Below are 12651 nucleotides of genomic sequence, written 5' to 3' on the forward strand. Positions count from 1 at the left end.
AGTACATGGCATCATGACTTTATCAAATCTCTCATTTTCACTCCAATCATATTGATTTTGGAAGGGACATAAAGAAACGTATCAGAAGTTGTTCCCGTGCTTTCACTGCTTTTTGTGTCTGTGTCAGCACGACTGCGCAGGGCTTTCAAGATTGGCTTGAAAACCATCACTAACTGGGAGACATCTGATTTCCCACTGTTGTATGTTCAGTTCTACTGAGCCCTCCCAGCATGATTCAAACTTCCCCAACACTTTCTTCTGGCAGGGAGGGCAGGTCATCACCTTCCTGTTAAAGGTAGTGCCCAGCCTGTTGGCGACTTGTAACAGGGAGCTACAAGCTCCAGACATTCAGGCAACATAGCTTTAGGGAAGAGTCCTGTTACCTCTGTTGCCTCCTTTGCTCAGAACTAACATATTCAAAAAAATAATTTTAAAAGATTGGTTAAAAGGATGTTGAAAGAAAAGACTGTGGCACTTTATGAAGACACAGATGGAATTAGGTAAAGGTATTAATGTGAAATGTGTTTCAGACTTTTAGTAGTGCTTACAAAATTTACCTGTGCAGCACACCACAACTAGTATAAACAAGTGAATAGGAACAACTGGGCATGATGGCGGGAGCAGAGAGGCATAAAAAGACAGTTTTCAATAAAGAATAGTTCTCACTTGTGGAAGAACTCTGTATATTGCATTGCCACACTGGGTGACAACTAGTTCTCTATCAAATATAATATGGAAAGGGAAAGCCTTGCAAAAAGTGTAAGGACTGATGCGAGACTCCTGGGTACCATTCTCTTCAAATCTATCCAGGTCTTCATAAAAATCTTCTTCCTTAGACTCCTTCTCTTCAATTAAAAACTGAATATGATCACACTCTTCGTTTCTTTGTTGAATGACCTAAACATAATTTAAAAAATGGGTGATTTTAGCCTTCTTGACTTGTATGGGTGTTGTTATTCTATAGCAAGGAACAAGAGTTGCTCTTTATTCCAAATTAATTCCAAATTTTGGCACTGGATTTGAGGGTCCATTGACTACCAATCCATTTCATTATTTTAGAAGTGAAAGGCATATAGAAATATTTTTGTATTGTTATTTTATTTTCGCAAATAAAACAGAGAGAAAGAAACATCATCAGCTGATATTAACAATAAAAGTATTCCATCAATCCTGACTTAAACTTATAATAAGCAATCCATATGCTCAAACACGTATCCAAAGATTGATGATTATAAGTTATACATTCAAATGTAGAAAGAGCAATGAGATCTTCAGACCACTGAGTAGCAGATTAAGTAAAATCAAAATAAATAAAATCCAGACCATCAGAACTCCATGGCTGCTTTGAAATGAATTGGAATCCTAGGCACTGCTATACCTATGCAGAAGCCTTCATGTCTTCACATGTCTGCCATGCATGATGGCCAGAGGGTTTGAAAACTGGAAGCTATGAAGGGCTGAATGTGGGTTAACAAACTAAAACTTAATCCAAACAAGCTGGAAGTGTTGCTGGTCAAGGGGAAAGCTGTGCCACATATAGAGCTGCAACCTGTTCTGGATGGGGTCGCACTCCTTGAAGGAGCAGGTCCACAGTTGAGCAGTACTCCTGGATCCTGTCCTGCTGCTTTAATATCAGGTGGCTGTGGTAGCCAAGAGTGCTTTTAGCCAACTCAAACTGGTCTACTAGCTCTGCCCATTCCTGGAAGCAATTGACTTTGCCACAGTGACACATGCATTGGTGACATCCAGGCTTGATTATTGTAGCACACTCTGCATGGGACTGCCTTTGAAAACGTTTCGCAAATTGCAGTTGGTTCAAAATGCGGCAGCAAGAATGGGGATAATACCCTTGTGCTTCATTGACTCCACTGGCTACCAATTTGTTTGCAGGCCCAATTAAAAGTGCTGGTTTTGATCTTTAAAGCCCTAAATGGCCTTGGACCAAAGTACCTGAGGGACTGCTTATGCTCCTATATACCTGCCCATGATTTAAAATCAGATGCCTATGGTCTCCTCTGCATGCCTGGAATGAAAGTAGTTAGACTAGCAGGCAGGGGGAGAGAGCCTTTTCAGGCATGGCTCCCGAGCTCTGGAATACCCTACCCCAAGAACCCCACTCTGCTCCCTCCCTGATGGTGTTCCAAAGACTTCTGAAAACAATCTTGTGGTGGAGAGACTTTGGGAGGGACTGAAGGTATAGCGTGAAACTGATTTTATCCCCCCCATTTTTAGTTTTACCTTTTTAGTCCCCTTTTAATAACTCTCCCCTAGATTTCTTAACTGTATTTTATGTACTTTTATCTGTTTAAATTTTGTTGTGCATTTTTATTGTGTATGATTTTATTGTGAGGTGCCCTGAGTGCCCTATTGTAGGGTAGAAGGGCAGGTAGAAATATTTTTAATAAAATAATAAATAAAATAAAATACCTCAGCTTTCTGAGGCCTCATCACACCCTCAATTCCTCTCCCAGATCAGGTGACCTGCCAGAGATTTGGGGGGGGGGGTTCCAGTTTATAGCACAGAAGGCTGCAGGCCAAAGGACTTTAGAAATTAACTGAAGAGAACAGCTCTAAAACTAACAGAACCAGTTCCACCTGTGGTTCAGTCCATGGCACTGAAGTTGATTCTCATTATTAGGACTGCAGAAAAGCATATAATGTTTTTTAAGTGCCAACATTTTGAAAACCAAACAATTCAACTTATCATTGTCATTACCAAATGGCAATATATCACTGCTTTAAGAAACTTCCTGATTATGTTTTCATACCCATTTTAATAATCTATTAAAATAAAAACTGCCACCTTATTAACAAAATCATAGTTGATTATATATATTTATTAAATTTAATTTTAAAAAATCTGTATATTAAAACAACACTACTGAAGAAATAAGCATAATTTCCTAATTTGTAGGTGATCAAGCCCATGTCACCACAGGCACCATCTTATACAGGGATATAAAAAAATAAGAACTTAACAGTTTTCTTTTTTTAAAAATCTGCTGCCTAATTAACTGGGTGCACCTTTTTAGTTTGTCAAGGGGGTGTCTGGTAATAAAGCAACTAATTAATTTACTACAGTTTGCAGACCCAATTAAAATAAAACAATACCCAGGTTTTACAAAATCAACATGGCTGAAATGCTGAGCCTGAAATCTCAACAAGTATAGCTTAGGGATAGTAGGTCTCTGTCTAATCAGAGTCCATCCCTCACAGGATAATGCTGAAAATGTATGCAAGCTAAATGATTTGAATGTTATAAATGTCCCTGCAGAAAAACAGCAGCATCACCCTGCCACTTCACTTATGGAAATATCTAGTTTGTTTCAAAAGGTGACACTAAGTCTTCACAGTTTGTGAAAACCAATCTGCTGTTTCATTCAAGTGCTCTGCAGTCTCCAAAAACCTCTGCAGAGGAAATATGTGTCAATAATAGTACAGTTGCAACTGTAATTTACAGCACTGAATTGCAATAAAAGGGAGCAATTGTAAGAAAGGAGGAGAAAGAAGTACATGAACGAGTCAGAAAATTGAAAAATAAGTAAGTGCTTGAGCCGAAGCACAGCTGAATTCAATAGAAATATTTCTACAGTATTCTGGATCAGTATGCAAAAAAGGAAGACGTTAAACTAGCCTGTTAAAACAGATTATATGATTAGCAGAATATGCATTGCTGAAGGCGCAGGTCACTTTAAAGAATTGTACCTTAAAAAGTACATAATGCCTACTAAAAAGAGTAATTTAGAGCTGAATGCAAAAATGCATCAAAATGTAAAGCTCTAAAACTCAGAATATTATCACTGAAAAAACCCTGTATTTTCCCTTCAGCTTGTTATTGGAATTGTAGAGTACAGCCAGTTGCACATCCGCTTCATTCTTTTACATTTTCCATCAGGAATAATAATAATTCTCTTATAAAGGGGGGCGGCTGTTTTAATTGTTTTGCTTTTTATTACACTTTGATTAAGAAATGAGCTAATTTGTTTAATCTGTTATGTTTAAAAATAAGCTTGTTTAAACTTGTTTTTTTCCTTAAAGCTTAGGGAATATTCTGTTTAGTCTAATATGTATGTTATGATTTTTTTCTTGTATTTCTTGTACTTAATTTCATATGCAATGTTTATATTATGTTGATACTAGAGAGGATGTTTTGTTCAGTTAATTGTATTTTATTGATTGTATTTTTGTATCTGCTGTTTTAACTTATACACTGCTTCAGAGTTTTATTGAAATATAAACGGTATATAAATGGTCTAAATAAATAAATAATTGCTTTATTGGTCAATATGTGTTTGCTTGTTCTGTTTATATGTCTACTCAGAAGCAAGTCCCATTGAGTTTACTGAAGCTTCCTCCTGGGTAGGTGGCTATAGAATTGCAACCAAAAATCTCCTAAAGTAGAACACCTGACCCTATTATTTATTAGACTTGTTAGCAACTTGTTACTCAAAGGTCTCCAAGCAACTTACAACACATTTAAAAACATAAATATATTATGCCATTAAAATTCATACAAAACACCTACAGTGTGTGTGTACACATACATATACACACATGATTGTGAGCTAAACATCTGAAGTACATCAAAGCAGAATTAGATAACCCCTTCTTTTAAAAAGAGGGTACATCAAGGAAGACTGCTTCCCAAGTTTATATGGCTGCAAATAAGTTTAGGAATTTGCTAAACACCAGACTGAAATATTTAATAAATGAAAGAGCATCACCAACAGTGACAGAGCCAGGAATAAAGTTTGATTCTTGTTTCCCCTGTGGGCATTGCTAGCAAGTTACGTCAATGAGTCGTGTGTACGTACTCTTTCACCATGGTAACAGCAGTAAAACCAAAGACAAATCACCCTTCAAGTTTCAAAGAGATATGTAACAGATTCACCCTTCTGTGATTTGCAGCAAAATGGATCTTCTGCAAAATGGATGATCCTGCTTGGCTATGTGAAAAGCGGCATTCGTAAGGGAGAGAGTTTTGAAAATGACTTCATACTGCTACACACACAGAGCCTTTAAAACGATCTCTAGGTGTTTGAGAAACAGGAATGATTTTATATCATTTCATGGTATGTTTGTTGTATTGTTTTATAATTACCTTTTCAAAATTCAAGCTATGCAGTAATATGTCCCACGTTTTCACCTTTTAAGTAAGATAGGTATATGATTGTTTATCATACAACTGAAGATATGAGGAAGAGGCAAGGATATATGCTGTGCGACATTTCACATGTATGTATGTGTTACTGGTGGGTATGATGGGGGGGAAACACATGTAAAGAAACACTAAAGCTCACTAATAAATGATGATGATGATGATAAAAAATATACATGGGTAGTTTTATAGTTTAGAAGACCAGAAATACCAATTCAGTTTCAAAGGGACTTTATGCTTCTGGATTATACAACTAGATCAAACCTCCTGAGCTAAATTTAACTCAGTGCTCAATTGCAGTAGTTTAGATCAATGGTAGCTTTAAAAGACACACAGCAGTAATGAAACATTTCACCAAAATGGATGTCCTTTAAGGAGACAAACACATCTCATCAAATGTTTTTTTTTCTTATGGGACTTAAAGGCTAACCGATTTATCATCGATTTAACACTGCATCAAATAAAGTAGACTTTAGTCCACAAAAGCTTATATTACAATAAATTCATTAGACATTAAGGTCTCACAAGACTCTGTTGTTTTTCCTGCAGCAGACTAACAGGGCCACCCCTCTGGAATATCATGAGACGGAGGCTGCATTCAAACATAACAATAAACTACAGTTTATCATTATATGAATGCGCCTTTAGGAGCCCATGTGCTTGTGAACTCTCCCTTCTCTTCCAGAGTTGCCCTAAGGAAGAGATGGAAGTTTTCACTTCAACTTTTCTAACCACAGTTTAGCACATTCGATCTGAAGCTAGTAGTCTACACTATGGTTTACTGTCACAAGCTAAGTACAAACCTTGTTTTATGAAGCTGCTTTATTTTAATAAACCTTAGTTAAGATTAGCTATAGTTTATAGTTCACATGCAATGCTAAATTGTGAATAACATCCTTGTGGCCATATTAGAGAAGATAGAGATGCACAAGCTCAAGACTTGTTAATGTAAAATTAAACCAGTTTATCATTATGTCCAAATGCATTAATGTTCTAAGGTAAGGTAAAACAATTATAAACATTATGCACATCTTAGTAAACTAAGCTTTAATTGAAAAGCTAGACTCAGATATCTAGACACGTTTAAAAGTGCCTAGATTTTTGCTTGCTTCAGTCAAACCATTATTCATTCCCAAGACTAGCCAGGACCCCCCACTTAAATCTTACCAGGCTACAAAAGTATGCAGAGAAAGACAAATCAATAAAAATTCAACTATTCTCACAATTTTTCTTAAGACAGTCTATGTACCATTTTGCCCTTGCTTGCCTCCCCATCCTCCAACTGGCATTGCTCATTCTGCCTGGAGCTAAAAGCATTGTGACTACTGAGGTAATATGAGCATTGAGCATTCTGATTTCCAGGTGAAATTGCAGGCCACATATTTTTATATGCTATTTCTCTGAATTTAGTGCTATTGCATAATTTCCCGAGATTTAGCAAAAGCAAAACTGTCAAAAAACAAAACAAAAAACACCAACATTTTAAAAATAGCAATCTATGAAGGCTGCAGACAAAACAACCCCCTTTGTCAGTGATGTAAAGGAATAAGATGAAACTGACAAAAACAAAGTTCTTTCTAAGATTTTTTCCCGTTCCTTTAATTTCTTACCCTCCAAAAACCATTGTGTATATGAAGAAATTTACCTCCAGATCAATTTGGCTAGTGACTTAGACATTTTCATATTTCCATAGCATTATGTCACAACTTTCTGGCTTGAGACATTAGGTGTAGTTTGACTTCCACATGACCTGTGTTTGTGGCAGACTATAATTTGATTTAATCATAGATGTCTGCTATACAATTCATCTGGTGTGAAAAATTTGAGTTTTGTGGTCCAAGTTCCTCTGCAATAATGCCTTATGTCCTCTTGATTTCTCTTGCTTGTGACACACTATGATTTTGACTATATATAGTATCATTTCATATGTGTTAACTTGTTGAAAATCACAAGAAATTCAAATATGTGTGTCCTCCCTACTTATCTGCAGCGTTGGTAGCATGTTTTATAAAGAAACAAATCAATAAAATACTAATCATGAATACATCTGAGACAACAAATCCAATTTTTTAGTATATAAAATATATTTGTGTTCTTCTTCCTTTCAGTAGATTCCTGAAGGTTATCCTGACAAATGCGCAGACGTGGGAGTAGCACAATCAGCCCCTCCTACTTGGGGGGACAGGAGGCAGCAGGACCCTGTACATTGCTAATAGAATTCTTACTATCCATAGTCCATCATGAAACATGAAAACCACAATGTTCCACAGGATATGTATTGGGGGTGTGTGTGTTTCTTCTATAGAAAACACATCCACAATAGAGAAAAGTGAAGAGGCCCATTGTATTATCTGTTGCATTCTCAATGAATTCCAATGTGGGTTAATCATTCCCTTTCACTGCAAACTCAGATGGTTGTCCCCATCAATTTGAAAGTAAAATAGGACCACCACATAATAAGGTAGTGTGGAGCCAGGAGACGGTTTAAAGAAGTGAGGCAGGCTGGGAGAATCTGTCAATTAGAAGCTTGAGATACTGAAAGTTCTTTTGTTGGCTAAAAGAAAATAGGACAACAGAGGACAGGAAAAGAGAAATAACCTGCTCAAGCCCCTGACTTCTTATAGTAAGCATCCTGGAGAGGAGGATTATGATTAGGAGGATGCCTTTCCAACATTCAGAACTGTGTGTGCCCTGCCTCCCATTTTGTAATTATAAAATAGCTAGGTTTGGAGCTGGCAGCCCTCCAGTGCCATGTGGCACAGTAAAAAAAAGTCACAGTAGGTATCCTTTCACCACATCTGAAATATCCCATTGAGGCTCCTGTTCCAGGCTAGCTGATCCAGTGTGTGGCAGCTGTGAAAAAGGTGAATCCCATGTTACGAATCATTAGGAACAGAACTGAAAATAAAACTGCCAATATCATGATACCATTATACAAATCTATGGTACGACCATGCTTAGAATACTGTGTAACGTTTCTGGTCCCCTCACCTCAAACAGGATATTGCCTAGCTGGAAAGGTTTCAGAAAAGGGAAACCAAAATGATCAAGGGGTTGGTGTAGTTTTCCTATGAGAAAGATCACATTGTTTGAGAGAAGTTTTTCTCCCTCTCTCATAACACTAGAACCTGGGACTATCCAGTTCAGCTGAAATACAATGAAGGTGACTGTTGGAAGAATAGGACAGACAAAAGAAAGTCCCTCTTCCCACAGCACATAATTAAACTATGAAATTTGTTCCCACAAGATGCAGTTTAAACGAGAATTAGACAAATTCATGATGTATAAAATTACTACTAGCCATGGTGGCTATGTTCTACCTCCCTGGTCAGAGGCAGTATGCCTCTGAATACCAGCTGCTAGGAATCACAACTGGGGAGAGTGCTGTTGCGCTCAGGTTCTGTTTGCAGGCTTCCCATAGGCATGTGGTTGGCCACAGTAAGACTAGATGTCCTAAATGAGTCTTTGGTCTGATTCAACAGTGCTCTTCTTCTCATGTTAGTCTGAAAAAGAGTACTGCTCTCAGGGCATGAGGGATACACAACTACACTTCATTGCAGATCCCGCTTTGTAATGTCCATACTGCAATTTCTTTGACTTGGACATTAATCTAGGCTATGTTGAAGCCAGTTTGGACTAATCTTCCACCAAAACCAAATGTATGATTTCAAAATGGTGGGTTGTGATACATTGCCAAACTGCTATAAAGTGGATACTAATTAAAAGTAGCACTGTGAAAAGTATCTAGAATGGGGAAAAAAATCTGCATCATGGCCTGAGATGATTGCTACTGTTATAAATCAAGCTAACTCGAGATTTTTACTATAATAATTTTATTAGTAGTACGTGTCAAAGTACTTTTTGTGTCTATCAACGGGAGGACAGCACAATGGAAATACGATGTTGCTTGTTTTTTCCCTGTAGAAAAAAAATTATTAAGATAAACAATATTAAAGTACCTACGTCATTCATATTTTTGGCATGCCAGCAGTAAAACTATATTTTAAACCTTACCTTCATATCTATTTCTGTGCCATGGATTTGTTGAGCAACTGTTTTGATGATTCCAATGACAATATCTTGGAGCCCTTCTCTCTCTGAATAGTAATGCAGAATGAGTCCCTTCCCCTTTTCTGCATCAGTACATCTAAAGGAAGGGGCACGCATACCTGGGTATATTGTAGCAAGATGGTCATGAAGGGCATCAAGGTTCTGCAAGAAGATTATTTAATAAGCAGAAAACCATTACAATCTAATTTTCCAGCACTAGAGAATCTATGCCCATGTTGAAGCCAATATTTTAGCTTCAAAAACATGTCTGGTGCCTATAATACCTTTCATTTAGTTAATAAAATGTAGCCCAGTAACCTAAAAAATGTGTTGGATGCTTAATAAAACTGGATTTAAATAGTAGATGTGATAAGGAAGAAAACAAAGCCAATAATTGAAATCTATTCACTCCCACAGATCTTTTTTACTACTCTCTTAATAAGTATCTAAGGGGGGGAAAGGTAACATAACAACTGCTTGAAAAGTATTTGTACTAAATTCTACTTCCCATACAATACACCAAGTTTTGCTACATCCCCCCCCATTCCTTCTGCATTTTCTAATGCCCCTAATACTCAGTGTTTGTTTGGGTATTGTTTTTTAAACATATTACTACTCTCTTAATGTATACTATAGTCAGCGGGGATTTTTCGCATTCCGCAATGTTAAATGGAAAATACCCCCATGCCATTCTGATGCTTCCCATAAACTCATTTCAAAACAGAACCTTACATAACTTATAGTCCTGAACTCAGAAACGCTTGCTTAACAACCCTGTCAATTTTCATGGCGATACACAAAACAGTCAGAGAGAATAGACAGTTCAAAGTGTAAAAAGAGAGAGAAAAACCTCAGAGCCTTTTTGGACTTTTTTCTCTGAGAGTTATAATCTGTTGTCATTCATTAAAAATCAGCCATGTTCATAGAGTACCTGTAATCCTAATACTGACGTTGCCCCATACTCTGACCTTCATCTGCTGCAGTTTAAAAGTTTAAAAAATGCCTGGCTGATTTTTAATTAATTTAATAAATTTTGGCTGGGACCCAATCATAGCGCGGAGCATGCTCAGTAAGGACCAACTGTCAGTGTTCTAAAAGCCTCATAGCTGCTGGGCTTGGCTAATAAGAGGGCCACACCTACACCAGACTTGATTTCACTTGAGACAGTCATGGCTTCCCTCAAAGACAACTGGGAAGTGTAGTTTGTGAAGGGTGCTGAGAGGAGACTCCTATTCCCCTGAGAGAAAGGTTTAACAGTCAGCCACTCTGACTGAAGGTCTGTGAGAGAAACAGGGCGTCTCCTAGCAACTCTCAGCACCCTTCACTAACTATACTTCCCAGGATTCTTTGAGAGAAGCCATGATTGGCTTTGAGAGAAGCCATGATAAATTGTTTTAAATTGTTTTTAAAAGATGTGTTTTTAAATTTGTATATTTGTTTTTAATGTTTTTAGTTATTGTAAACCACCCAGAGAGCTTCGGCTATGGGGCGGTATATAAATACACTAAATAAATAGATAAATAAATAATGATTGTCCAAAGTGTAATAGAGGCCTGGTGTGGATGTGGCCAGGGACAGCTTTGTTTTAAATTTGGGTGGGAGGTAGGGTTGCCAGGTTCAGGGCCTGAGACTGATCCTGTATCTTTAGGAGAAGAGAAAGTCAGCCAAGTGCCGGTGTTCTTGCAACATTGTAATGGGAAAAACCACAAGGTAGAATTCTCCCTTCCCCCTGCCCAACTGTGAAAGATACAGAAGACGTCTTGGTTGGCAAGCCCAGCCTGGTCAGTTTTACCTATCCTAATCATGATTGCATAGGAGTATATCCGATTCAACTCAATAATACAAATGATCAGACCTGCCTTTTCCCTCCTTCCCCTTTCCTCTCCCTTTCTCCTCCCCTCTTCCTTCTTCCACCTTCCCCGCCCACTCCATCCCTCCATCCCTCCCCCCCAGTCAGTTTTACCTATCCTAAGCATGATTGCACGGGAGTAAATCCCACTGAACTCAATAATCATGCAAACAACCACATCTGTCCTTCTTCTCCCATCCCCTTCCTGCCTGCTCCCCTCCCAGTCCTCCCCTCTGCCTTTCCACCCCTCCAGCCTCCCTCTCCTCCCTTCCCCATCCCCTGTGATCAGTTTCACCTATCCTAAGCATGATTGCCTGGTGTGTGTGTGTAATTCCCACTTAACTCAATAAGCATGCAAATGATCAATCCATTCAGTTTAAGAATGTACCTATAGCCCACAGATATTTCTACCAAACTTTAAAAAGCAGGGAAATTGGGCAGCTATAGTGAATGCACCAGGGGAGCAGGAGACCTGAACTCCTCTCTGAGATATTGTACTGCCCTACAAAGTTTTCAAAATGCAAACATCATTTGGGTTGGTCTTTCACAGTCCAATCCACTTGCTGTGTAGCTTGGAAGAATTTGGTAACATGTGCCTCTGAGCATATGGTGAGTGGTGGCAACACCTGTAATCAGCCCAAATAATAGAAGATATGTCCTGTGCTAATCTTGTTTTAGCTGGGAGGAAGCAACATTATTAAGACAGTTGATATAGTTCAGATGGTCACTTTAAATATGTCTGATTTACTTTGCAATTTTAGTGAAGTTTTCTATAGGAAATCATTTTCTTTTGCTTTTGTTTCTATGAATATGTGTACAGCAACACTTTGCAAAATTTATACTAAAAAAACTCCAAACATAATTGTGGAATAATGGCACTGACGTCTGCAAAATAATCTCCAGTGGACCTCAGAAGTGTCTCAATTTGCACAAGATAAAACAGTGGGAGGTGAAATATATTCTAGCAAAATTCTAGGTGTGCCCTATGTTTTTAATTGATAGTGAACACCTTGCCTTAAATAAAGTGGTTTAAACATAGCAGGCTGAAAACATGCATCCTCTTTTTTCCAACAACTAGAGCCATTACTAAAGTAGCAGCATATTGGAATCAGTCTGATTTTACATTAAACTGCAGTTTCAGGTCCAACTGTTAATGCACCTAAAATAGAAATAGACCATAACCTCCAGTTTGAAACAAAAAAGGCTATCTTCACCATCATATGACATTAACCAATAAAAAGGCTTTGAAATTAATAAAAATAAATTTGACACAGATTTCTAGGATGAATAATGAGGGAAATAAAATTTTCTAGTTTAGATTCTCTGTAGAAACATTAGTAACACAGGAAAGAAGCAAAGTTAGAAGAACACCAACAAACATACACAAATATAATTCTCCATCTTTGGAGATGGCAGGTGTTGCCACCACTCACCATATGCTCAGTGGCACGTTACCAAATTCTTCCAAGCTACACAGGAAGTGGATTGGACTGTGAAAGACCAACCCAAATGGTGTTTGCATTTTGACAACTTTGTAGGGCAGTACAATATCTCAGAGAGGAGTTCAGGTCTCCTGCTCCCCTGGTGCATTCAC

General features: G+C 37.9%; 1 protein-coding gene across 4 annotated transcripts in view; it reads right to left on the minus strand.

The window, feature by feature from the left end:
* Nucleotides 1–12651, minus strand: part of GUCY1B1 (guanylate cyclase 1 soluble subunit beta 1) — a 77455-nt gene that overhangs the window by 21084 nt on the left and 43720 nt on the right. For all 4 annotated transcript variants that reach the window (XM_061584461.1, XM_061584462.1, XM_061584459.1 and 1 more), the window contains 2 exons: nucleotides 9173–9370; nucleotides 667–897 (listed from right to left, as the gene is read on the minus strand). In XM_061584461.1, coding sequence (XP_061440445.1) covers nucleotides 667–897; nucleotides 9173–9370 — 429 coding nt within the window. The remainder of the gene's footprint in view (nucleotides 1–666; nucleotides 898–9172; nucleotides 9371–12651) is intronic.

Source organism: Rhineura floridana, chromosome 9 (genome assembly GCF_030035675.1).
Source record: "Rhineura floridana isolate rRhiFlo1 chromosome 9, rRhiFlo1.hap2, whole genome shotgun sequence".
Classification (NCBI taxonomy): domain Eukaryota; kingdom Metazoa; phylum Chordata; class Lepidosauria; order Squamata; family Rhineuridae; genus Rhineura; species Rhineura floridana.